At 40.1% G+C, this 25,006-nt stretch overlaps 1 protein-coding gene across 7 annotated transcripts in view; it reads right to left on the reverse strand.

Annotated features, from left to right (window-relative positions):
* PTPRM (protein tyrosine phosphatase receptor type M) overlaps positions 1-25,006 on the reverse strand; it is a 447,605-nt gene that overhangs the window by 323,185 nt on the left and 99,414 nt on the right. For 6 of the 7 annotated variants that reach the window (XM_033068182.2, XM_033068164.2, XM_033068169.2 and 3 more), the window contains exon 2: positions 24,651-24,773. In XM_033068182.2, coding sequence (XP_032924073.1) covers positions 24,651-24,773 — 123 coding nt within the window. Of the gene's footprint in view, positions 1-24,650; positions 24,774-25,006 lie in introns of those variants that run through there. The other variant, XM_033068171.1, reaches the window with a different exon arrangement.

Raw genomic sequence — 25,006 nt, forward strand, 5'->3', positions numbered from 1 at the left:
GCTTCTGTATTTAAAACATTTAATGTTTAATTTAATGAAAAAAATAGCTTCCAAACTGACATATTTACTGTGTCTGACTGTAGTTGAAGTCTCAATTCCATTAAACTTCCATTCCTTGTCCGCAAACACGAACTCTTATAAATGTATTTTTTTAAGTACTACAGACCTTTTATTGTTATTATGTTCAAAGCCTGTTCCATATAACCAAATAAGCTATATGTCAACAGTACTTTATGGGACAAAAATTACAGTAATTTCACGACTATAAGGCGCACCCTTTTGACTAAAATTTTTCCCCGAACCCGGAAGTGCGCCTTATAGTCTGGTGCGCCGTATCTGATCTACAAAGTTGTGAAATTTGCCAAACTGGAAGTGTGAGCCACAATGAGGGGGCGCTGCCGCGGGAGCGCCGAGTCGTGAGGGGGGGCGGGAGCGGGCGGCCGCAGCCAGCAGGAGCCACGCAGAGAGGGAGGGGGCGCCGGCCCTGACGCGGGCGGAACAAGAAGCCAGGCGGTGCCACCCCGGGCGCGGGGGGAACGAGAAGCCGGGCAGTGCTGGCCCCGGCCCGGGCGTGGGGGAAATGAGAAGCCGGGCGGCCCCGGCCCAGTTGTGGGGGGAACGAGAAGTGCGAGCCCGCAACAGCCCCAAGCTGAGCAGAGCCCGCCCGGCGGCGGCATCGGGGTAGCGGTGGCGCGACTCGGGCGGCCAGGGGAGAGTGGCGGCAGTGCGGCCCCTGTGGCCGGGGGAAATCGGCGGCGGCGGGGCCGCTGCAGCCGCGGGAGGAACGAGAAGCCGGGTCGCGCCAGGCGGGAGAGGGACGAGAAGCCCAGCAGTGCCGGGCAGGGGAGGAACCAGAAGCCGGGCAGTGCCGGGCGGGGGACGGACAAGAAGCCTGGCGGTGCCGGGCGCTGGAGAAACCAGAAGCCCGGTGACGCTGGGCAGGGGAGGAACCAGAAGCCGGGCAGTGCCGGGCGGGGGAGGGACCAGAAGCCCGGCGGTGCCGGGCGCTGGAGAAACCAGAAGCCCGGTGGCGCTGGGCAGGGGAGGAACCAGAAGTCGGGCAGTGCCGGGCGGGGGAGGGACCAGAAGCCGGGCAGCACCGGGCACAGGCGGAACGGGACGCCGGGCAGAATGCGAAGGCGGCTGGCGCCGGGTGGAACGAGAAGCTGGCCGGCGCCAGTCCCGGCCCGGGCGTAGGAGGAAGAAGAAGTCGAGTTGTGCCAACCAGCACCGGGCGGGAGTGCCTGGGCCCGCGGCAGCTGCAGCCGCTGGGCAGGGGAAGCCAGGACCCGCAGCTGCGCAGTGGGAGCCAGGAGCCCCACCAGCCAGGGGCGGGCCAGAGTGCCGGGACACGCAGCACTGGGAGGGCACCTGGGGCTGCGTTTAAAGGCTACACCAATCTGTGAAAAATGTTTGCAAACTGAGCCCTGCCAGTAATTTTTTACTTTGTTGCATGCAGCGCAGCTCCTCGCTGCAAAAAAAAAAGCACGAGCCGTGAGCCGAGCCGCGAGGTGGGGTGGTGCCACGGGAGCGCCGAGCTGCAAGGGGGGGCAGGAGCAGGCAGCCCCCAGCCAGCAGTCGCCGTGCGGGCTGGGCGGCACTGCCCAGTCCCTGGCCAGCAGCAGCCACATAGGAAGAGAGGGAGCGGGCAGTGCCGTGCCGCCCCGAGCCACGGACGGTCCTGAGCCACCCTGAACCGCAGCAACCCCAAAATGTGAGCCGTGGCCGCCCCGAACCGTGGCAGCCGCAAGCCACTGCCGCCCCAAGCCCCGCCTCGCCAGCCAGGGGCGGGCGGGAGTGTCGGGCCCTGTGCACGGGGAGGGCGCTTGGGACTGCGTTTAAAGGCTACACCAGTCTGTTAAAATGTTTCCAATCTAAGCACATGCCAGTAAACTCCACCATGGCGGGATTCCGTTACTAATTCGTTACTTTGTTGCGCGCGGCACGGATCTTCGCGGCAAAAAAAAGTGCGCCTTATAGTCCGGTGTGCCTTATGGTCGTGAAATTATTGTATATTATAAAACATTAACATAACAAAACAGATTGCATTAAAATATTAAAGGAAAATGAAAATTTTACTGTGAATAACTGCTAGACTCAATTATCCTTTACAGTAAAATCAATACTTTCTGTTTTGTTCAGACTAAAACTTTGTGTCAAAAGCAGAAATGCAAAACTTAGTGAAATAATTTCATATTTAGGCAAGCAACTTGGCATTACTTGAGATACTGTAGCATTTATTTTCTCTCACCTCACTCATTGCCTTTTTATTTTGCCTATAATTATTTAATCTAAAGTTATTTTGGTTTGATTTACTTGCAGTTCATTCTCCTGGAGTTTTTGCCGTGATCCTCTGAAGCCTGGCCACCTTAATTCTGAGAACATTTTCAAGTGTTTTATTGGTGAAGTTTCAAATGTACCAAATGCTAAAGACTTATCTGCAATCAGCCCAGGAATAATTTACCAAGGAAATCGTATCAGTAGCAGAAATGAACATAGTCAAACCAAAAACTTCACTTTTAAACAGAGATTTTTTTATAATCAGCTATGATTACAAGCAATACCTCCAACTCTAATACTTAGTCAAGATAAAAATAATATAGCTCCCATTTTTCAGTCATTTGTGTTTCAGACAGTACAGTAATTTCATGACTATAAGGCGCACCCTTTTGACTAAAATTTTGGTCCGAACCTGGAAGTGTGCCTTATAGTCCGGTGCGCCTTATATAACGTACAAAGTTCGGAAATTTGCCAACCCAAAGTGCGAGCTGTAAGCCGAGCCATGAGGGGGGGCGGCGCCACAGTAGTGCCGAGCCATGAGGAGGGGCGGGAGCAGGCAGTTCCCAGCCAGCAGCAGCTGCGTGGGGTGGGCAGGACTGGGCAGCCCCCGGCCGGCAGGAGCCAAGAAGGGTGGGCAGGATCGGGCAGCCATGGGCAGTCCCCGGCCAGCAGGAGCTGCACGGGGAGGGAGGGAGCGGGCAGCCCTGAGCCGTCCCAAACCGCCGCGAGTTGTGGCGGCCCTGAGCCACCCTGAACCACAGCAACCCCAAGGTGTGAGCTGTGGTTGCCCCGAACTGCGGCAGCTGCGAGCCGCAGCCGCCCTGAGCCCCACCTCGCCAGCCAGGGGCAGGCGGGAGTGCCGGGGCCCGCACACGGGGAGGGCGCTTGGGGCTGCATTTAAAGGCTACACCAATCTGTGAAAAATGTTTGCAAATTGAGCACCTGCCAGTAAACTCCACGACTGCGGGATTCCATTACTAATTCGTTACTTTGTTGTGCGCAGCACGGATCTTCACTGCAAAAACAAGTGCACCTTATAGTCCGGTGCGCCTTATATAATTTACAAAGTTGCGAAATTTGCCGACTCCCGGAGCTGCACTTTATAGTCTGGTGCGCCTTATGGTCGTGAAATTACTGTACTTTGTATACAGAAGCATAGAGACTCCAAGCTATATATTCAGATCAAGTTGAAAAAACAGAATAAAAATAAGAATTTAATAAAACCCTAAAAAATTATGGCAGATACAGTACTGTTAAATACATTTAAAGTTACTTTACTTTGTAAGTTGACTTGTTTTGAAATAGAAGCCCACTCTTCCAGCTTCCTTAAGAGTCCTAAGTCCCTCCTTCAGAAAAGGTAGAAAATAAACTAGAAACAAAACCCCCCTTAGAAAACACCCACTCTGAAGCACACTGAAAAGCTCAGATCCTGAGGCAAAACAGATTGTTTGCAAAGACTGCTGTCTTGGCCTGAACACTGAAACCGCTCATTTGCTCACTCTGTCTTTATTTCACTTGTGATATTCTTATTTCCTTCCTATCATCTGCTGTACACCAGGAGGAAGGTGGAGAATAGTCTACTGGAAAGTGAATGCACACCTAGCAAGCAGAAGACACCCATCTATTTCACATGTTGCATAATTAGTAATCTATAAGGTCAGAAACTGAGGTTTAAAAACACACTGAAAATGTTTGAACAAAAATTATGTAAAGATAGTCCTTTAAGTGTGGGGATGTTTTAAACACATATTCTGAAACGTTTGCTGAGATACAGAAGTTGCTATGTGGAGCATAATAGACAGTTATGTACTGAATGCTGTTTATGCACACAATGAATTACCTCTAATGCCCAGGAAGCTGAGCACCACCACTGCTTGCAATGTGTTACAAGTTTACACTAACTTTATTAACTAAAGAAGATTATTGAAAATGAAACCTCTTTTTACTTTCTTATATAAGCCTCTTGAGATACAGAGGGATTTTTTTCATCATTTGAAATGCATTTATTTTAAAAAGAAAAAAGCCCCACATTTCAGTTAGGCAGTGACATTACCCATTTCATAACACTCAAACTTGATTTTTTGTGGAGATGGTAACTCAACAGACATTGCAATATGATGAACGATTATAGATAAATGCATCTAGACTATTTCTACTCTTTGCTCATCATTTTTGATAAGGCCTGTCATGAGACAGCAGGCAAGATTCACTAAGCTTTAACAGAATGTAAGTTAATTTCCTGAAAGAGTAATTTAAGGGAGATTTTTTATTAAATGCTAATTACTTCTACTTCATTATCACTTCAGTAGGTGGATTGGTTGATATCATTATTGTAATGGAGGTCAGTGAAAATTAATCAGTCCAGTCTTACAAATATACTTCTTCCTCTCATCTTTTTATAAGTCTGTCACCTTTTCATGTATTTCAGTATTAAATTCAGAGAGGTCATACCAGGAAAGTGAAAAAGCAGTGACTGAAAAGGGTCAATGCTAGATAAGCTCTTACTGCCTTTTAAAAATAAAAACTTCATCCAGAACTTCCTAGAGCTGTATGGTCTGGCAGTATTGCTAACATAAAATAATTAATGCTCAACCTGCTTTAGAAGATGAGAAGAATGTGTTATGAGTCGGTTTTGTCAGAAGTCGGGGTAAAATTTCTGTAGTATATTCTGACAATGGATACTTCAGGAGTGACCTACAGCTTACTAAGTTTAGCTGAAGCAAGTAGACAGAAATAATCTTGAACTTCTGTTTTTTTCTAGGATGCTCTTTTTTCCCCAGCTGAGTATTTTCAAACAAGATTAATTTAAATGATTACAATTTATAAGTCTGTTTCACTAATTTAGAAATCTTTCTACTTCGTTACAAAACTGCTGCCTTGATACTCTAGAGTAAACTTTTTATCAACAGTAGTCCATAATCACTGCTGTTATCCAGGCCTTCAGAATAAAGAGCAAAGGAGGAAACAAAGGACTAGAAAATAATAAAATTCTACAAAATGTAACTCCTTTGAAAGCCAGAGTTGAAAAAAATATTTTTATGAAAAGCTAGGATTCCTACCAGAGGATAAGTTGGTTTGAGTATGTTTTTGTTTTATTTATTGTAGCAAATTCCCTGTATTATTATTTTTAACAACTATTGGCATTTATTTCACACCTACAAAAACTAATCTAAGATTCTCACAGTTTATCTAGTTCTTTCCTTGAATTTCTGAAGTTTCCTGTTCTGTCACATTCTACTTAGCTTCTTTGTTCCATCAGGGATGCCAGCTTCACCAATTCCTTTGGTTTCCTCCTGGTCATCTCCCTACATACCCTCCTTTTGACCAAATATTCAACAACCCAACCTCCTTTCATTATTCAACAACATCAGTTTGAAGGGGCATTCAATATATTGCCAGACTAAAGAAGTTAGTTGTTGAATCCTAATGCTTCCTCTGCCTTGAATCCTGTTTCTTTAGTTTCTGTTAATGGGGGATACAGCTACCATAATTTCTAAAAATACAGGTGCATCATGTACATAAGCATTTGTACTGTCTGGTTTGTCCCAGGTGCCAGGAACATTGATTGCTACATGGTAGATGAAGCCTTTCCACTTCATTAGAAGTAAAATTCTACAAATAGCAGCATATACCTGATCTAAACACACAGTCGGGTCTTAAAACCACAGGAGGCATTCACATCCTTACATTCCTCAGTTACCTATCTACACATTAGGTGTCCTAAATTATTGAGTGAAAAAGCATTCTTTAGATGTACTGATTTTAATTCTGCATCAAACAGCAAAAACAGTATTTAATATCTTTAAAATCTCAAATTATTTTCTAGCAGATAGAAAAACAGTGACAGCCAAAATATGAGAAATTCAGTTATTCTCTATATTCTTTTCATTTCATGGCATCTAAAAAGACTTTTTTTAAAGATTGAAACACTAGTTCAATCCTTTAAAAAAAAAACAAGTTGAAAATACTGAAGATTTTCTGAGAAAAAAAACGTTGCTAAAGGGTTTTCAAATGCTCAAGAGAATGATTACTAGGAAATGACTTTTTGATCAAGCGTGAGGAGGGAAGCAGAAAGTATTTTATTCCCTGTAACAACATAACACATGCTTAGATACTTAGAAACATTGTTTATACTTCAAGAGACTTTATCTCCAGAAATAACTAAAATTCTCTAATATTTAGCTTATACCCATGGGGAGATTTAAACACTTATTTCCCTGTAGTTTGCCTTTGCTTATTAATTCGCAACATAAAACATAAAGTCATTCTAATTTTTATGATTTTTCATCTGTCTAGGCTAGGACAGCAACTACATTTATTTTAGTTGTTTGAGGATAAGAAGAAATGGATACTTAGTACTGTAATTACATAACAATGAGTGATACTTCAGTAGCACAGATAAGTAATATTTTAGGGTCGGATGTGTCATGAAAGCTCAGTTAATAGAGATAATAGAGCAATATAAACATTCACTGTTTTTGAAATAGTTGGCATTTTAATAGAAAATCCAGTGGAAATAATTTTGAAGTTCTAAATTTACATCACTTTCCTTATCCTTCTGCTTTGTTTTTCCACAGATTTTTCATATAAACATGCTACAGATTTTATTCTCAAAATAGTTGAATTGATTCTAGGTAAGAAGGGACTCCCAATTCATACAAATCTTCTCCAAAGATGCTGAAAAGCATGACCATATACATCTTAATGGTGGACTTGGTTTCTAATATGAAAGCCTTGGAAATGGAAGTCTTAGAAATTTCAATTGCCAAAGAAAATCTCTAGCTCTTCAAAAGAAATCCTCAAAACAAATCTGCATCACCTGATACTACTTAGAAATTTTTAAAAAGATACTAATTACTGCTGGCAAGTAATATCAAAATATTACTGTTTATAAATTACTGCAGAGTAAAATTAATTGGGAGAGAATCTTTGACACTTGACCATTCAACACAACGTTCTGTGTCCGATCAGAGTATGAAGAGGAGTAGCTCAGGCTTCATGAAACAAAATTCCTTAAGGAATAAAAAGGACTTTTACCAGCCTTGCACTAATATAAAGAGAAACTCCACCTGGAAGTTTATTGGAGTGAGAAAGACAACAAGACATTCTAAGCAGCATCAACATCTGTCATCTCATGCAGGAATACATTCACTGCGTCTGGTGCATTTCCTTGTAATCACTCAGTGCTGAGTGCAAACATCCACGATAAAAGTTTGTATTTTACCAATAACTCCTTCAGTAAGTTTTTTTAATATTTCAGTGAAATATTGAGATTGCAGATTTAAGTCAGCATTGGCGTTCTGGAGTGGAAAGCATACAGGCATCCTGCTAGGAATTATAAACTAGCCGAAGTACTTCCCACCTCTATTTCACATTTTGCCACTCTTTCATTATCTCAAGTGAGTCACTTAACCTGCATAGGTCAATTAGATTGTCTGTAAATTATGCAGGACACCAAACAGCCCCCTGGTTGTTATGAGGTGTTACTTGTTCCTGGAAAAAAAACATTTGACATTCTTGGATAAATAAGAGTGCAAATTTTATTACTGCCAGTTAATGAGAAATTAGCTAACGAGGGCCATGCTCTGTGCTGTGAGCAGTTATCTTGCATGATAAATGCTTCTCCCAAATAGTCATCAGTGATCAATGTCTCTTTTCTCAATCCTTGCCCTGTTTTTCATATTTACAAGTTTCTACATTACTATGCAAGAAAACAGGCATGAAGCAAGGACAGTAACTGTCAGTTCACACAGAACTGAAGCAGAAATGTGGACACAGCATCCAGAAACATGGCACACAGAGTTTGCTTTTTAAACAAACAGCAATTTTTAGTCATGGTTCCTATGTCCTTAATGAATTTTCTTGCTTCCTGAAAAGCAGAAACAAACTCCCTAAGCAATACTGAGTCCAAATACTTAGCTTACAATGTGCTATTATTTATTTGACAGATAGGTTGAAACCAAGCCCATTGAAGCTGTTTATATGTGTTTTACTATTTCATTCTTACTACCAGAAGTGGCCCAGGAAGACTTTTTACTACAAAGTACAGTAATTTCATGACCATAAGGCGCACTAGACTATAAGACGCACCCCCGGGGAGTCGGCAAATTTCGCAACTTTGTAGATCGTATAAGGCGCACCGGACTATAAGGCGTACTTTTTTTTGCAGTGAGGCTCCGCCTCCAGCTCACCCCGCGTGGTTGCTGGTCGAGGCCCCGCCTCAACCTGGCAGCCATTGGCTCCCGGGCCCTCCTGTACCCGGCGGGGCTGAGGCATGCCCGCCGGTGCTTCATGCCGCCTCTCTGGGGCCAGGCTGTGGCCGCCGCCCCTCCGTGCCCCCTCCACGGGGCAGGGGCGTGCCTGTAGAGGGGCTGTCCTGCCTCCATGGGGCCAGGGGGTGCCTGTGGAGGGGCCGTCCCACCTGCACGGGGCCAGGGTGTGCCTCTGGAGGGGCCGTCCCTCCTGCATGGGGCTGGGCTATGCCTCTGGAGGGGCTGTCCCGCCTCCACGGGGCTGGGGCATGCCCGCCGCTGCTCTGCCCCGCCTCCACCTGGCAGCCGCAGCCCTGCTGGCTCCCCCCGCGACTCGCAGCTCTCACTTCTGGGTAGGCAAATTTCTGAACTTTGTCCATCAGATAAGGCGCACCGGATTATAAGGCGCACTTCTGGGTTTGGGGGAAAATTTTAGTCAAAAGGGTGTGCCTTGTAGTCATGAAATTACTGTAATAAGCAATATTTAGCATTAGACGGCATAAAAGATAGCGAGGTCATCAACTTTCAGTAAGGGAATACACTTTGATTGGTTGATTCACAGGAAACAGCTTGTTACTAACACCTCCTTCTGGGCTTTTCCCCCCTTGTTTTAATTAAAACAGGAATAAACTATTTTTTAGTTTTGCTAACAAACAGAAAAAAAGATCACGCTGACAGAAGAAAGAAGATACATTTTCTCAAGAGACATTTCTGAAATGCATAACCTTCAACAACCTTTAGCTTCTCCAGGTACAAAATTTTCTTGAAGTCAAATGCAATTTTTTTTTAAATGGGCAAAACCAATCTGAACTTCTATGGACACCCAACCTCTTCCACACTAGCCAGACATGCAGAAGCTACCACGAAGTTACCATTTTAAGGCCTACCTCTGCAGACAAAATTGCTCTTTAAGCCCTAGATATCCATACTGCTACTGAAAGTGATTCACACATCTATACTATGCCCCCCTGTTTCTGTCCTGTGAGGTTGCACAGTAAACCAAAGTAAGGACACATCCAATGTTTTCTCTGTTGTTGGGATTTATTTTCTACTGCTGGAGATGTGTGATAAGGTGGTGTTGGATCTCCAAAGGCACTATATGACCCTGCTGTCCCACCCTGTACCCTTGTTTTAGCTCAGTCCTGGGCCATCAGTCCCTGCCCCAGCAATGCTGGAAGTGTGCCTGTCTGAAGCTCTGCCTCTGGCCCCTCTGCCTTTGGCTCCTGCCCCAGCCCTCTAGTTGGACCCTGGGGCTTCCCCTTGGATTCCACCAGCATGGTATTACTCCTGTTACTGCTGGCTGCATTTGGATGCATCTGGATGCTGTGGAACTGTGCCACATCTGTGTGGGCACAGCCAGTGCCAACTTGCTGCTCCCTAATAGAGCAAGGGACGTGCTGCTCAAGGTAATATAACCATGTATGAAATTGCTGCCTTAAAACCAGTCTTCATCTTAGGTAATCCACAGGAAATAATTATAATGTCTGTATTTCCTCTCCAGTTGTACAGACCTTAGTAAAAAACAACTGAAATCCTAAGTAACACTGATATTTAAGAAATCCTGTCTGTTATGTGAGATAGCACTTACTGAAACAAAGAACTATTGCTTCAGGTCTTCTGCAAAAGCGCTTACAGCAAAGCTAAACATTTCCATCACATTTTAATGTTTGAAGTGTAACAATAGAGGCATTTCATTAATTTCAGTGAGTAAACTTATGCAAGAAATCTATCCCTACCCTGATAATGCTGATCCTTTATCTATCGTCAGGAAAAAAAAAAAATTATGGCACGAACAGATCTCATGCTAATGATAGACCAGAAAAACTGACAGGGATGAACTGATGGGGTCTACCTCCAACACAGAAAGTAACTGCAGTATGACCTACCTATCACATTTCTTTCCAAGGATGATCTTAAAGTACAAGAAAATAGGAGGTGAATACTTAGCATAATCGTGAAAGGCTTCTAAAAGCAGGAGCTATTCCACTTTATTTCAAAATGAAGAAAGGTAGATTCATTTGACATAACCCAGAAAGGCCTCATTTCAACTTTATATTCCTTTAGTATAAAAAGAAACTACCAGAAAATACCCAAAAGAACTGCTCTAAGAGTTTTAGTATGCATTAGACTTGAATGAATGTTAAGTCTTCCAACATCTTATTGGATATTTAATTTCTGAAACATCCCTTGCCTTCTAAATTCTGTTCCAGCAGCTACCAATTTTACTGACCACAGAGCATGATTTACAGATTTACCCTCTCAGACCACAACATCATCTTTGTCTGCTTACAGCACAGATTCTTCTGATTCCCATCATGAGACAACATTTATTAATTGGATGATGTCTTGAACTAGACTTCAAGGATGACTGCTGACAGACAGTACCTACCACAAGACCATAAAAGAAGTATGTGCTTTTCTGATTTTCTAAGCACCCTTTTCCAGATGTATATTGTATTTGCTCTTCCCCCCCAGATGATCCTACTCAATATGCGTACTCCCTTGTCTTCCTTCTGACCTAATTTCCTACACTTAAAAACAGTTTTCAGTTTCCTGCATCCTTAAACAAGAAAGTGTTGCTTTACAGTATGATGCAACTTATGAAAAAAGGCTAGAACTCCAACGAGAACCTACCTTTGAGCACTAAGTCTGGGCAACATTTCAGCTCCTCTCATCGTCTCTTTTGAGAAATACTGCAAAGTACAGAGGGGAACTGCAGGAACCTCAACTCTGGCAATACCAGGCTGGATTTGATGTGAGCCTATTCCAGCAGCTGGCATCTTGCCTATGCCCAAAACAAAAGAAGTCTTGGGAAGACAGTGGCTACTAACCCTAAAGCAGGGTGGTCTGAAACAATCTAGAAGCCATGTTAGTCTTTTCCTGTCCTCCAGAAGTCAAAAAATCCCCAAAACCAAAAAAACCCCCATGGTTTTATAGAGTAGAAAAGCTAACACTCCCAGCTTAGGGACAAGGCATGCTACACCAAAATGCAGCCATGAGGACCACACAGCTTTACTGCCTGAATTTTTCCTTCAGTTATATATGTGTGGTACAATTTAATAACTCTTCTATATTTAGTACACCAGTATTTAAATAATATGCTATTTCATTATCCATCTGTTAGTATTAAAGTAGTTAATTTATTGTTTTAAAGGCTGGGTTTGGTTTACTGGATTTTCTGGAGGTGGTTTTACAGCTTTTTTGATTGGGTTTTTCTTAAAGAAACCTAGTATTCTACTCACACTGACCAGAAGTAATACATGTTTGAAAAACACTGTTGTTTGAAAACACAGAATATTAAGAGATGTATTGTCTTTCACTGTAAAAAACCCAAAAACAAACAAAAAATCATTCTCCCAAAGGAACTTAAATAAAATTAGAAGTGTATTCCCATTTGAGACTGAAAGTAAAAATACAAACTATGTCAAATTAACAGTTAAATTAAATTAACAGTTATAAACATAATCCCTCAAATTAAGATAACACAACTATATGGAACAAGTGACCCTGTTATTCCTGAAAAATTATATGAAGGCAGAGGGATGAGCAGTAAGAGAGCAGAAGAGGAAAGAATGACACAGAAAACACATTTTATCATGCACTCTGCATAGAAATTCATAATTATTTAGAACTATAAACAACTTATATCCTCAAAGTACAGTGCAGCACAATTTAGTTTTGAGCATTTGGATGTATCTAGCCTAGCATAAGAAAATAAGGTTCAAGCGAAGTCCATGGCAGTAATGGACATGATTAACTGGAATTCTGCTTAAGCCCCCATTAGATACTATGTTGATTTCTTTAGTCATTACAAACAATTAATGTCTTGTCCAAATTTTAACCATGTTGTCCTTCTAACTTCCAAAAGGAAGCGTTGTCTTTATTGCAATAAAATATTTCTATTAAAAAAAATTAAAATTTACTCAGAAATTCCACTTCCAATGATGAGATACAGTCTGGTATAAGACTGTAAGAGCATTTGAGGCAAAATACCTTTTTCTGACACCATAAAAAAAATGTACTGAACAAAGAAAAATAGTAACTACAATTTTAATTACCATGCTATAATTAATGTGCCATGTATTACAAACTATAGAATTACAGACACAGAATCAGATGAGGGCAAAACTTGGTGCTATCTGCTATTTGCACTTAATTAGCAAGCAAAAAACTGCAGAAAACTTTTATCAGTTTCTAAAGGCATCCTTTTTCACAATTTAATCTTGACACAGAAATAGGCAGGTATTATGAAGCTTTGCATTAGGCATTGAAGTATTGAGGAATGACTTGGAAAAAAAATCACACTAATATTATTTATCTTGAAAATAAGTAATGCACCTGTGCATGCAGAAGCCAAGCGAAACCGAATCTCTTCATGTGTTCATTTCAAAGTAAAGGCAACTACCCTGCTCAGAATATCCTGTGGCTCAGCAGATGTATTGAAAATCAACATGGTTATATCCAGTTGCTAGTCAGCCCTTCTGGAGTCGAAACACACACAGCCATAAATATTAATGTGTGTGCTTTTCTAGACCTATCTTCAAGTGTTCCATCAAATTTTCTTCAAATGAGGAAGAACATAAAGGAGCACATTTTAATAGGCAAAGCAAAGCAAAGCTCAGGCAACTATTAGGTAAAAAAGGATATCCCAGAATCCTTCAGGGAATTTAGCAGTCTGTGCTTCCCTAGACTCTGCATCACTGATATGTTTAAATGCAGTACACCAACAAAGCTTTTGCTAGGAAATGAATCTGTGAAAAATAACAATGCTTACAAAAAGCATCAAGAGTTAGAGGTGGCAAAGAGAGAAGTTTGGCACACAATAAACAAACATGACAGCTGATGTGAAATGTAAAGTCTGTGTCTGGCTAGAGGTTTCAGCACAATTTAGAGAGGCACCATGAAGCCCTTCTGAACACAGAAATGTCATGCACATACTGAGATTAAAACAGAAGGATGAGAAAATAGAATTATTGTAAATAAATATATTCTCCCAGGAAGGGAGAATGGCACATGAACTGTGCAGAAGAAGAGAACAAGAAAAGAATCTTGAAGTAACAAAACTCCAGAATCTCAAAATAACATAACTGAGTAAGTGTTTTGGCAATTAAAGTTTGCTTCTATTACAAAGATCTCTCCCTTAACAACCATAGTACAAAAATTAGAGCCTTTGTTAGGCTTCAGCCTTACCGCGATATTGAAAGATTCTTACAAGGCAAAATAAAAGAAATTCACACCATCATAAAAGCAGCCTCCCTAGTAACACACTAAAGAGTGGCCTCAGGTTACATGAGTTCAGATGCTTTTCATTTTAATATGAAGAAGATTCACCAGTGAAAGAAATTAGGCAAGTTGAGATTATACCAAAGGATTTTCCATATTATTTATGCTATTACATAGCATAGGCTTTATTTGACAAATACAAAAAAATTAATAGCAGCATCACAGCATTACATATTTTTATGTCCATATTACAGGTGGCAAAGTAGCATTTTCCAAAGGAGTATTTTCATTTGAATGACAGCAATATGGGTTAATAAAAGATCTCAGGGGAGCTCTTTTCAAGAACTTTAAAGGCAAATTCATTAATTGGAAACAAACCCACAAAACTTTTTATTTCTGTATGGATAATTGCACATGTGCTTTGCTAAATACCTTTCAGTATCTCATAGCAATTGTAGATTTCAGATTCCAGGAATAAAACATTTTGATGACTATTTCTTTATGACCCACTTGCTGTTGAGTCAGAACATCACTGCAGTTTATCAAAACTGACCTCTACCATATCTCTAAAGGAGAGTAACTCGGTAGAAAAGGATGCATTTAGTCTGAACCATAATACTACAGAGAATGTCAGCTCAGAGCTGGAGACATTGCCAATACATTCAAGCTTGAAGAAGAGATAAGAACGATGAAACTGAAGGGGAGGCTGGACAAAGTTAATTAACATAGATGGGCACCTTTAGAGAAATACTGATATCCTGCTGGTGCTATGCACATCTAATATAAACATACTTTTTACATAGAGAAACACTAATAACTGACTTTATTTATAAAAGCTGTACATTCTAATGGGTTTTTTTTCCAATTTAATTTTGCTTCTTTATAGACTAGCAAAGAAGTTAAAATTACCTGTTATAATGCTTTATTTTAACTTAAATATACAACTGGATGTAGACACACTAAAACATGGGTAATCTAAATTCAAGAGGAACTATAATATATCCTGGTAAAATATAGCTTTTAGTTGCTGTACCTAAAATAATAATTAAATTCTTACTAATTATACAATTGTTATTACTGTTATACTAAAAAGCAGGGAAAAGATCTGCCATGCACTCATAAAGCTGCTTCCATTTTGCAAGCCAAGTAAGTAAAATGCCTGAATTGAAATTTCTCCAAACAACTTTCTGCCTTCACAAATGTGCTCACACTAAAATTAAACATGGCAAGAACACCATAGCACACGTAACACCTAAATGTGATTGCTGAAAGATGTAGCACATCTTTTTATATATGGTGTATCAATTTATTCCACTGTAAAATTTCAACAACGGGGCTGCCTTATATTTTACATAGCACACAATACACTCAGGAAGGGAACTTGATGCTGTTGCTGATCAAGTCTACTCCAGAACATGACAACTTCTTCATTTCTGATACATAATCATTTCTATTGCTGCTACACAGTGAGCTTCCAACACATGGGCAGCATCTTCACCTTGTCCTCCCTGATGCTTTTTAGATTAATCACTTCCCAGAGTAGGTGCACAATACCCAACTGATCTCCCCAGAACAGGACCCTCATCAATTATCATCCTGGATCTTCCAAAGGTGTTTCATTTAATGTGTGGTTGCCTAATAAGGAAACCTCATAAGGAAATGCCAAGAAAAGCAGCAAGTTTAACATCCCTTTCCTCAAGTCCCCTGCTAGCTTCTACAGAAGTACGCTTCCTTATCTGGAATAAGTCTGTCCTCTGAAAGCCTGTCCTGTCTTTCACTTTCTTCTTGGGATACCACCGGTGAGAAATCCTGACACCACCCTTTCAGGCAGCCCTTTCTTAAGGTATGAGAACCACTGCGAATGTGCTGTCTGCCACTCAAACAGTAATTGCCTTTGACTCCTACTAACTGAAGACTCCTAATGTACTTCAGACGTAAAAGACTGAACCAGGGACCTGCTTCTACTTCACCTTCTGTTTTCCTCCCAGAGTCTTCTTAAATGCCTGAAAAAATGTAAATTTCTCTTCTACAGATTCATTTCTACAGCAGCTCACTGCAGAAGAGGGCTACTGACCAACTTAGGTTCTCATTATTTCCTTGCACCTTTAAGATATGAATGCAAAAAAGCTTTTGAAAGAAGCATCTCTAAACTCCTTTGAGCAGTGGTCTTATCACACAGGCCTGGCATAAAAGAAATTTGCCTCAAGCAAACTTCCATTCCCTTCCTTTCTTTTGTAGCTCTCAACATATAAGTAAGGGAATACATTAAGGATCATCTCATTGTCGCTATGTCTTTGATCTATTTCTTGTGTAAATGCAGGAGAGACCCACGCTGGGAAGAACAACACCTGACTCACAGGTTTGGGATGGTGCCACCCTGCAGGCGCTGGGAGAACCCCCTGCACTACACTGGGACATACATGGTGCTCCAGCACAAACCAGAATGACACAAGAGCTGACTGTGACATCTAGAAAAGGAAAAGACTGTAAGAGTACGGAACGCAAATCAGGAACTCAAATTTGGCAGAAGGATGTTCCTCCCCTCTAAGTCATGGGGAAAAATGAAATAGTAAAAATGTAAATAAGAACACAGACATATTTGAACTTAATGCAGAATCACAGAATATAGAGTTACCGGTGAGAAAAGTACATCTGTGGCTTCTGTGTTCTAACATGTACATGTGTATTAAAAAGTGTTTTTCAAATCTGTTACAAGTGAGAAGCACAGAACTGTGATCAATTGCTTGCAATTATCACAAATATTTGATGTTATTAGCTGCTGCAACATTATGACTTGGATAATTACCTGCACCTGCTTTCTCATTAAATGACTATGTACATCATTACATTTTCAATGAGGTCCAGAGAGCATTTTTTTTCCTTTGTGCTACTGAAAAGCAGTTGATTGGAAATGTGACTTCTAGATAGAGAAAGCATTATGTCAGTTGGTGAGGGAAATAAGTATATTGCTTTAACACTCTCTAATTCAGTTCATGAAGTTCATGTAATTGCTTCTTCGCTGACTCCGAGTTCTGCAAATGACTATTTGGATAGTAAAGGATTAAGACTTTGTCTGAAATTCTGGAAATCAAATTGCTTCAGATACCAGAAGACTTAACATACAAAATAAAATCCAATCCATACATTCTGCTTCTATACTAATCTATCTCTGCAGTCACATTTCCCACATGACAAACTCCCACATGACTTTCCTCAACCCGGGAGCAGAAGTCCAAAAAGTGTACAGATCAGGGAGCACTTGAAGCCATATGCAGTGTTTAATGATCCCTGCCTCAAATCAGTGATCTTCTGGCCCCTCCTATTAGTCACAACTAGACCTGCTAACAACATATTATCAGTCTCAATGCCTGCCAACAAATTAAGTGCTGCCAGAGGGTATGAAAAATCTCCCATAAATTGAACTGAAACAAGAAATTCCTCTTACATTTCTGAAAAAACAAAGCAAAACAAAAAAAAAAAAAAAACAAAAAAAGACAAATCAAACAACAAAAAAAACCGCAACAGCAAACAAACAAAAAAAAACCCAAAAAATAAAACAAAAAAAAAACCCTTTTAAAAGTATACCCTGAAAAATTGTAACATTTACTGTCCTAAAGAGGAGTCTGTCTCCAGCTCCCTGGCATTTTCACTATGCCTATGACTCTGATGTTGTCATATAGAAAAACTGTCTTAAAAGATAAACTACTAACTCGGGTAACAGCTGACTTAGGCCCTGAAATGGAGGCAGTCACGTTCCACACTTTAAAAGCCTGCAGATGCAAGGAAAGGTTTTGATCCACTCTTTATTAGTTTCTAAAGGGCAGGATGGATGAGAAGAAATCTAATGGGATAAGCATGAGACTGAAAGAAAAGCCCTGAAGACTGCAAGAAATTAAGAGGCTTTTTTTCCAGTAGATTAATTACTAAACAAGAAAAAGCTTATTTAGGAATACTCTGATTATTCTCTTTTCTCTTGATCTTGCAATGCAGTGAGTGCAGCTCCTAGAGGAGCATCTTCAGACTTGCTGTTTATTCATAAGCTTTTTACTGGCCACATCTTTGCTTGAACTGGTAAAGTGTTTTCATTCTTCGACACGATAAAACAGCCAGGCAAACAAGCACAAAAATCGTACTGGTACTTAATACAAGTCTGCTAAACCTGGAGCAGAAACTGCAGTGGTTTCAGTAAGAGACCCATGGTAGGGTGCAGTAACATCCCTTCACCACAGAGTGAGTCCCTAGGAAACCCTACACTAAAGGATGTGCTACTTGATTTATATCACCACAAACTAGCTAGAATGAAGCGTCCTGGGATTGACCTCTATGTTTCGGGCATATCCTCAGGAAAGAGAATTCTTCATGTGGTCTTTTTTGAACCAAGAGCCCTTACCAGAAGTAGCTTCATTCTTCTTTTCCAGACAACATTCCAGTTGAAAAATGCCAGTTTACTATAAGGTATTGTAAAAAAAGTGGTTTTTTACGGGCTTTACAACATGAAGCACTTTGTCTCTCTCCTGTTAGTATTCTCTAACTTCCTCTCTCCTGCTGGAATACTGCTACCTCATCTGAATGAACTCATCATGAGGAGTCCAGGAAGGGAAAACAAATGCATGAACAAAACCCCAGTTATCAGAGTACTTCTATTTCAAATTTAGCAGGGAAATCTGAAACTAGATCCTGATGCACTTAACCAGCAGGATAGTGTCTGGCACTATGGGTGGAAGATAGGGAGGGAGACTGGGTTTCTGATGTGTAACAAAAAAGAACTTCCTTATCTCAAAAGTTTTTGTTGTCAAGAAATCCATTTCAAATCCAGCTCCAGTGTCTAGCTTATTATGTTAGCTGCTTCTCAGCATACATGATGGCAGATGTTAGATATAACCTCAGCAGGAAACATGTAATCACAGCAAGGTAAATGAATTAGGTTAGAGGACTTGCTTAGCACTCTGTGGCACTACATGGTGCTATAAAGAATTACCCTCAGCAGTCAACTTTATCTTCCAGGTTGCTTTGAGAATACTCTGGTTTAATGAGAAGTGACTTCCCAGATCTTTCGTGTAGTTTCTGTCTGTCTTCCACAGAAGAGGAAAGTTCCTCAAACATTAAAAAAGTGCTATAATTTATTATATCATATTTCAGTCAAACATCTTGAACAAATCTTTATCAGCTACTGTTGCTTTTAATATAGTGTCTCCCACTTACTTTTATGACCTGGAGCACGTTCTGCAATTTTGCACTCAAATATGAGATGATGGAACGCGTAAGTCCTGAAGTTACAGTTACAAACACTACAGAAAGCATGTTATTTCAAGTGAAAATCTGCAAATCAGTCATCTATGTTAGGTATTATTACTTCATAAACCACACTGTTCATATTCAAAGTAATTTGTTCTAAAACGTGCAAACTAAAAGTCATATATGAGAATATCTACAACAAAGGGTTAAACATTAGCACTAATTTTTGGAAAGCTCTTAGGCACGCAGGCAGAATACACAATAATTTGTCTAGTTCACCTACTAAGCAACCTAGGAACATTGTCTGTCAGTGATTCAGAAAGAAGGTAATTGATGCTGATTAATCTTTTATTTCCCTTTGCAATAATGATAGATGCTCAATATTTGTAACAAACCCAGAATTTCTGCCAGATGCTTAAATCTCTTCAGTCAAGTCACAAGTGACAAAAATTACCATAAGATCCATACAAGCCATACCTCAGACATAGCTGGTGGCATCATTCTTGCTGTTGAACAGACCTGTTAGGCACATCACTCAGCAAGTCTTTAGGTGTGTTCTAAAGCAGCCAACCCCTCCAGTGCTGGCAGCACAGCCATGGCAGCACAGAGCTGCCCAGGCTCCCTGCTCAGGGGATTTGCTCTCCCTGACCTCCATGCTGCTCCGTATTAGCAGCAACTGGTGTTAACTTACACAGTTAATTGGAAGCTGGAGCTGCTTGCCAAAAGGCATGTGCTTAATGGCTGCAGCTATTACCTGAGTGTGCAATAAAATGCTGAACATGCTATTGTTCCAGGTCTAGAAAATTCTATGAAAAAATTTAACACAGTGAGGAAGCTGCAACTCCCACACCTTGATATTATCCCTAGACAACATTCAAATGAATTAAAAATGCAGCTATTTTAAGTAATATGGGCACAACAGGATTGAGTAAGAAATTTATTTAATTATTTTCAATATGAATGCAAACAGAAGAAAAGTATCCCTGCTAACATACAACAGAAATGCAATGCAGTGCTAAAATGTGCTTAATGATAAAGTACAAAATCAAAGAACAATAATTTTACATGGTAAAACATTGCAGTTGGCTTAAACTCACTTGACAACTGATCACTTTATCTGTCTTTTAAAATGGATCACAACTCTTCTATGCACAATTAAACAACAATGTACATTTTTCACACAACTACTTCACATTCTATAATATTAAACACTCCTCTGAATCATTGCCTTGTTTATAGAATATCTGCTAGCTCTGCACGTCTGGTTACTAGCTACCAAAAGGCCATTTTAAACAATAATACAAGCATTATAAGCATTTTCTGCAGACACTGCATAGGCATTAAGCAGTACTATATATTAAGAATACAAATAAGCATAGTAGGCCATTCAAAATATCATATATAGCCATGAAAATCATGTATTATCACCTCAAATAGCACAAACAGAATTCTCATCCTGGCTTTGACCAGCACTGCACTAAAAACAGAAGGCTTCATTGCAGGAAACATCCTTTCAACACAGTGAATGGCAGCCTGTGAAGATTTGATTTGTATTTGAGTTTGAACTGTTTTAAAATGAATGAAAGGTTGATGCCAGTGACTTGTTGCAAATGCAGTGACATCCCCTCAGAGCTATCAAACCAACCACTGCATCGAATAAAAATGATACTACTGTCCTTTAGAAAACAACTGGAACTGTGAAACACTACAGAAAGATTTTACACAACTCAACACAGTGTTCTGTAAAAAAATACATGGACACGAACAGAAATTATATCCAGTAAATGACAAATACAGAGAACTCCTGACAATATTTCTATTTCTTAGAGTAATCCGTAAAATTCTAATTGCATCGCTGTCACTGATGACTTACTGCAGCAGTATCCGAACTAACACAATGCTCTCAATTATCTCAAAAAAAAACTCCAAAACAACCTCTTTCCATGGGACACAGTCCTCCAGGAATGTACTTCTCCAGTGACCCCAAAGGCCACAGGTCCTGTGATAAAATGTGCTCCTGTGTGGACTCCTCCCCATAGGGAGGATTTCTTCAGGAAATCTCCACCTTTTCTTGCTGTGGGGTCCTGCACAGGTAGCAGGAGGATCTCTGCTCCACCAAGGTCCTCACATTCCTCAGGGGAATCTCATCTCCACTGCCTGGAGCACCTCCTCCCCTCCTCCTGCACTGATCCAGGTGTCTGCAGGGCTGTTTCCCCCACATATTCTCACTTCTCTCTCTGACAGTTGTTGCCCAGTGGCTTTTACCCTTTCCCAAACATTCTATCCCAGAGGTGCACCATGAGCTCAGCTGTGTGCAGTGGTGAGTCCAGTGGCTGTGCCCGGATGTGCCCAACACAGGGCATCTCCTCTTCTCACAGAGGCCACTCCTGCAGCCCACACCTTGGCAACAGAGCAATCTGTTGTTTGGGCATATTCTTCTGAAGACATTTTTACTGGACTACAACTAGGGGGCTTACACACAGCTGTTTCTGTAATTACAGCTGTGAACACTATTTTAAACAAACATTCTTGGAACAGAGAGACAAGGAGAAGACAGGCTGAGAAATGGGAAGGGCCGCTCTTCCAAACAGCATTTACTTCGTGTGACTCACAGAACACTTGAAACAGAAGAGCAGTGGATTAGCAACATTCATTTAATTCATATGAATATAAACAGAAATTCATACATGTCCTTACTTTATGGGTCTATTTAACACAAATTCAGATTAATACTGACTCATTAAAGGCCATGCTTATATTTATCAAGGAAATTAAGAACACTAGCACCCTACTTACTTTAGTGATATATTCCTATTTCTGTGCTAGAGTAACAATCCAACAGATTGAAGTCCACTGCAAGAAACACGTCTGGGATTTTTTTTTTATTATTACCTTTGATACAGTTTAGCAATTTTTATCTAAAACAAGATCTCAGATATTCACAAACATGTAAACTGTGTGTACATTAAAGCATGCACACATATGCATGAATCTTAAGATGACATTTCTTTTGTCCCACTGAAATAACATACGAAGCCAATGTATTTATCTTTTCTGAAGAGCTATGCTCTCAGCACTCTCATGTGGATTAAAAGAAATAAAATGCTGTAACTTGTGTGCTTCCCCCTGACTGCCACCAAATTATACAAAACATTATATATCGACATCAACTCACTCACTGGAGCATGTTGCCTGAAATTAGAAATGTTATGTGCATTAATTTTTTTTTCCTCTGACAAGGGAGTACAGAACTGAGAATTCTTGTTTCAGTCTAGTATTACAACATTGTTGCATAAAGCATTTTGCTTTCAAGCCAAGAATTCCCCACAATGCATTAATTTAAGATGTTCTATTCATTATCATCTGAAGTTATTTCTTCCTAAATATGTAGCTCAGAAACTGCTGACAAACTACTCAAAATCATTTTTTAAGTGTATCACATAACCCTCTGGCTAAGGCTAACTGAAAACTAATTAAAATCATTAAGATGATGATTTGAACAAGAACAGGAAAAACTGTCTAGATGAAATTATGAGGAAAAATTAGATACCACTTGACTAAATTGTGCTGTTAGACACAGTGCTTCTCATTTGCAAAAAATGAGCATTTCTTTCCCTCTCAAAGGGGTTTTTGACCTTTTAAGGCACCAGTAGTCTCAACCCTCCTCAGACTAACTCGTTCATCTTCTGACCCAATGCTCCAAAATAATATTTCTCTTCATTTATGGGTAGAAAAAAAACTCCCTAAACTGTAAATAGAACTTGCAACCAAATTAGAGATTTTTACTAGATCATCAGAACATTATTTCAGACTTCTGATAAAAAGGCAAGAAGACAAGTAAGAAAAAAGTTGTATGACATTTGATAAATAAAATTGCATGTATCGTTTTCCTTCTATAGACATGTCAGTCCCTAGTCTAGACTCCTGCCACTGAGAAAAAAATCCAAAATATCCTCAAGCCTGTGGTCATCAGACAAGAGAACACAGATTTAAATCTCGTCTATCTGCCAAGAAGACTGAACATCACATACTGACAATTGCTTTCACAAATCCAACTGGGGACAGTAATGAATGAAATTTGGAATAGAAAGAGAATTCCAGTGGTGTGACTGAAAAAAAGAATGCATATCTTGTACCACTAGCCAAGATGGATGATAAACTATGTCTGTTATCTCCAAGTTGTGCAAGAGTATCAAGCATTAATGAAATAGTTCAGAAAGTGTTTAGCAGTATATGCCAAGACCACTGGGAGAAAGCCAGTTTAAAATGGAATTTTAAAGAACCTCCTTTATCTGGGTTGATGAACCCAATCTAGCATGATGATCCAAATGCCAGGACTCAGATAAACTGAATATCCATCTTGAAGTTGGGAGTCCTGCCTTTGTAAGAGGAAACAAAGCATAAAAGGTACTTCAGCCACGAAACTTAGATGCCATCCGCAACTTAGAGCAACTGGTAAATCTACAGTGAAGAACACTGGAAGACTTCTTTTAACAAGTTAATTATATCTACAGTTGATGTGCATGTCATAAATTAGCACATTTATTGCTACACTAATGATGAGTGCTTATGTTCAGGTTTTGTTTATGCTGTCATATCTAAAGATTCACGTTGTCTATTTCCCAACTCCCTTACTCCAAAAATTAGGGAGGAACAACAGCTGTTTCTTGAGAACAACTTTTGAAGAGATTTTATATAAACACCTAAGTACATTATGGGTCCTTTAAAGACCTCATTGAAAGGGATATGAAACACTAGGACATTCACCTGCAATGTTTCCAAGTGTTATGGATATATTTATACTAAGTTATGAGACTAATTCAGAAGAATTCACAAGAAGAATTCACAGTGCTACAACAGTGATTTTTATCTAGTGGTCTTTTGGTTTTGCCAAAAGGTGGTAACAGTCTATAAAAACCAAAGCAAATGCTGAGCATGGTTGTAGTCAATCATATCCCAGGAAATGGAGATGAGTACATGGGGAGGAAGTCTCAACATGCCTAGCTGAACACTAGAAAAAAGAACTGGTAAATTTTAGGCCAATGAGTAGTTTAAAACCAATGACCAGATCTGATATATTTCTGTGGGTGAAGTACCAAGGTAATGACTGTATTACTAGAGTGAGTTTATAACTCAGCATAAAGCACAGGTTGTCGCTATGGAACAAGGTCCAACTCCATGTACTCCATGTACATCAAGTAACAGTATCACAACTCTCTTAAATTCAGAGTGCATAATACAGAGATCCTTTGTTTTGGGATACTTTTGCTTTTTTGATCATCTCTTCTCACCCAATCTTTTTGTAACAGAATTTGATTATTATATTTTTCAATACCTATCTTCCTTATCCCTCTTACTAAGTCCTGCCTGCCTGTTTCTAGTACTTTTTCAGATTCATTTCCATGTCACCCTTCTGTTTTCTTTTGGCCTTCCCCAATAACACCAAGTTTCTATTTCTTCTTTCTAACCTTTACACTCCCCACACAACAAAACCAAACCTTTGCTTTGCAAAATATCCCTCATAAAAATCACTTGGAAAATCTGAGTATTCCACTTAAACAGACTCAGATAAAGCAGCATTTTAAGAACAGTACTGCTAACAAATTCTGGACAAACACATAATCTAAGGTTGAAGAGAAACAAAGCAAAATAAAGACGAACCCGATGGCATCCCTTGACCCGAGGTTGGCTTCACTGGTGCATTCACCTGATCCCAGTTGAGATCATCATCATCCGACTGACTATAGCCACAGGAACTGAGAGGCTCATCAAAAGTGCAGCACCCTGTTAAAGAAACAAAAGTGAAAATTGAGGCATGCAGATAACAGACTATGACAGCCAAATTTTCTCTTATGATCCAATCACCAGGTATCAAAAACAAAATAGCAAAATAAACAGCAGTAAAAAACAGAATATTAAAAGACTGCATGATTAACATTCTTCAGTGAAAAAAATTACTGCATGCCCAAGGACCTACATTTTAAAACAAAACTCTAAGGGTGGGAACATCAGCTTTC

Source organism: Catharus ustulatus, chromosome 1 (genome assembly GCF_009819885.2).
Source record: "Catharus ustulatus isolate bCatUst1 chromosome 1, bCatUst1.pri.v2, whole genome shotgun sequence".
NCBI classification, from domain to species: domain Eukaryota; kingdom Metazoa; phylum Chordata; class Aves; order Passeriformes; family Turdidae; genus Catharus; species Catharus ustulatus.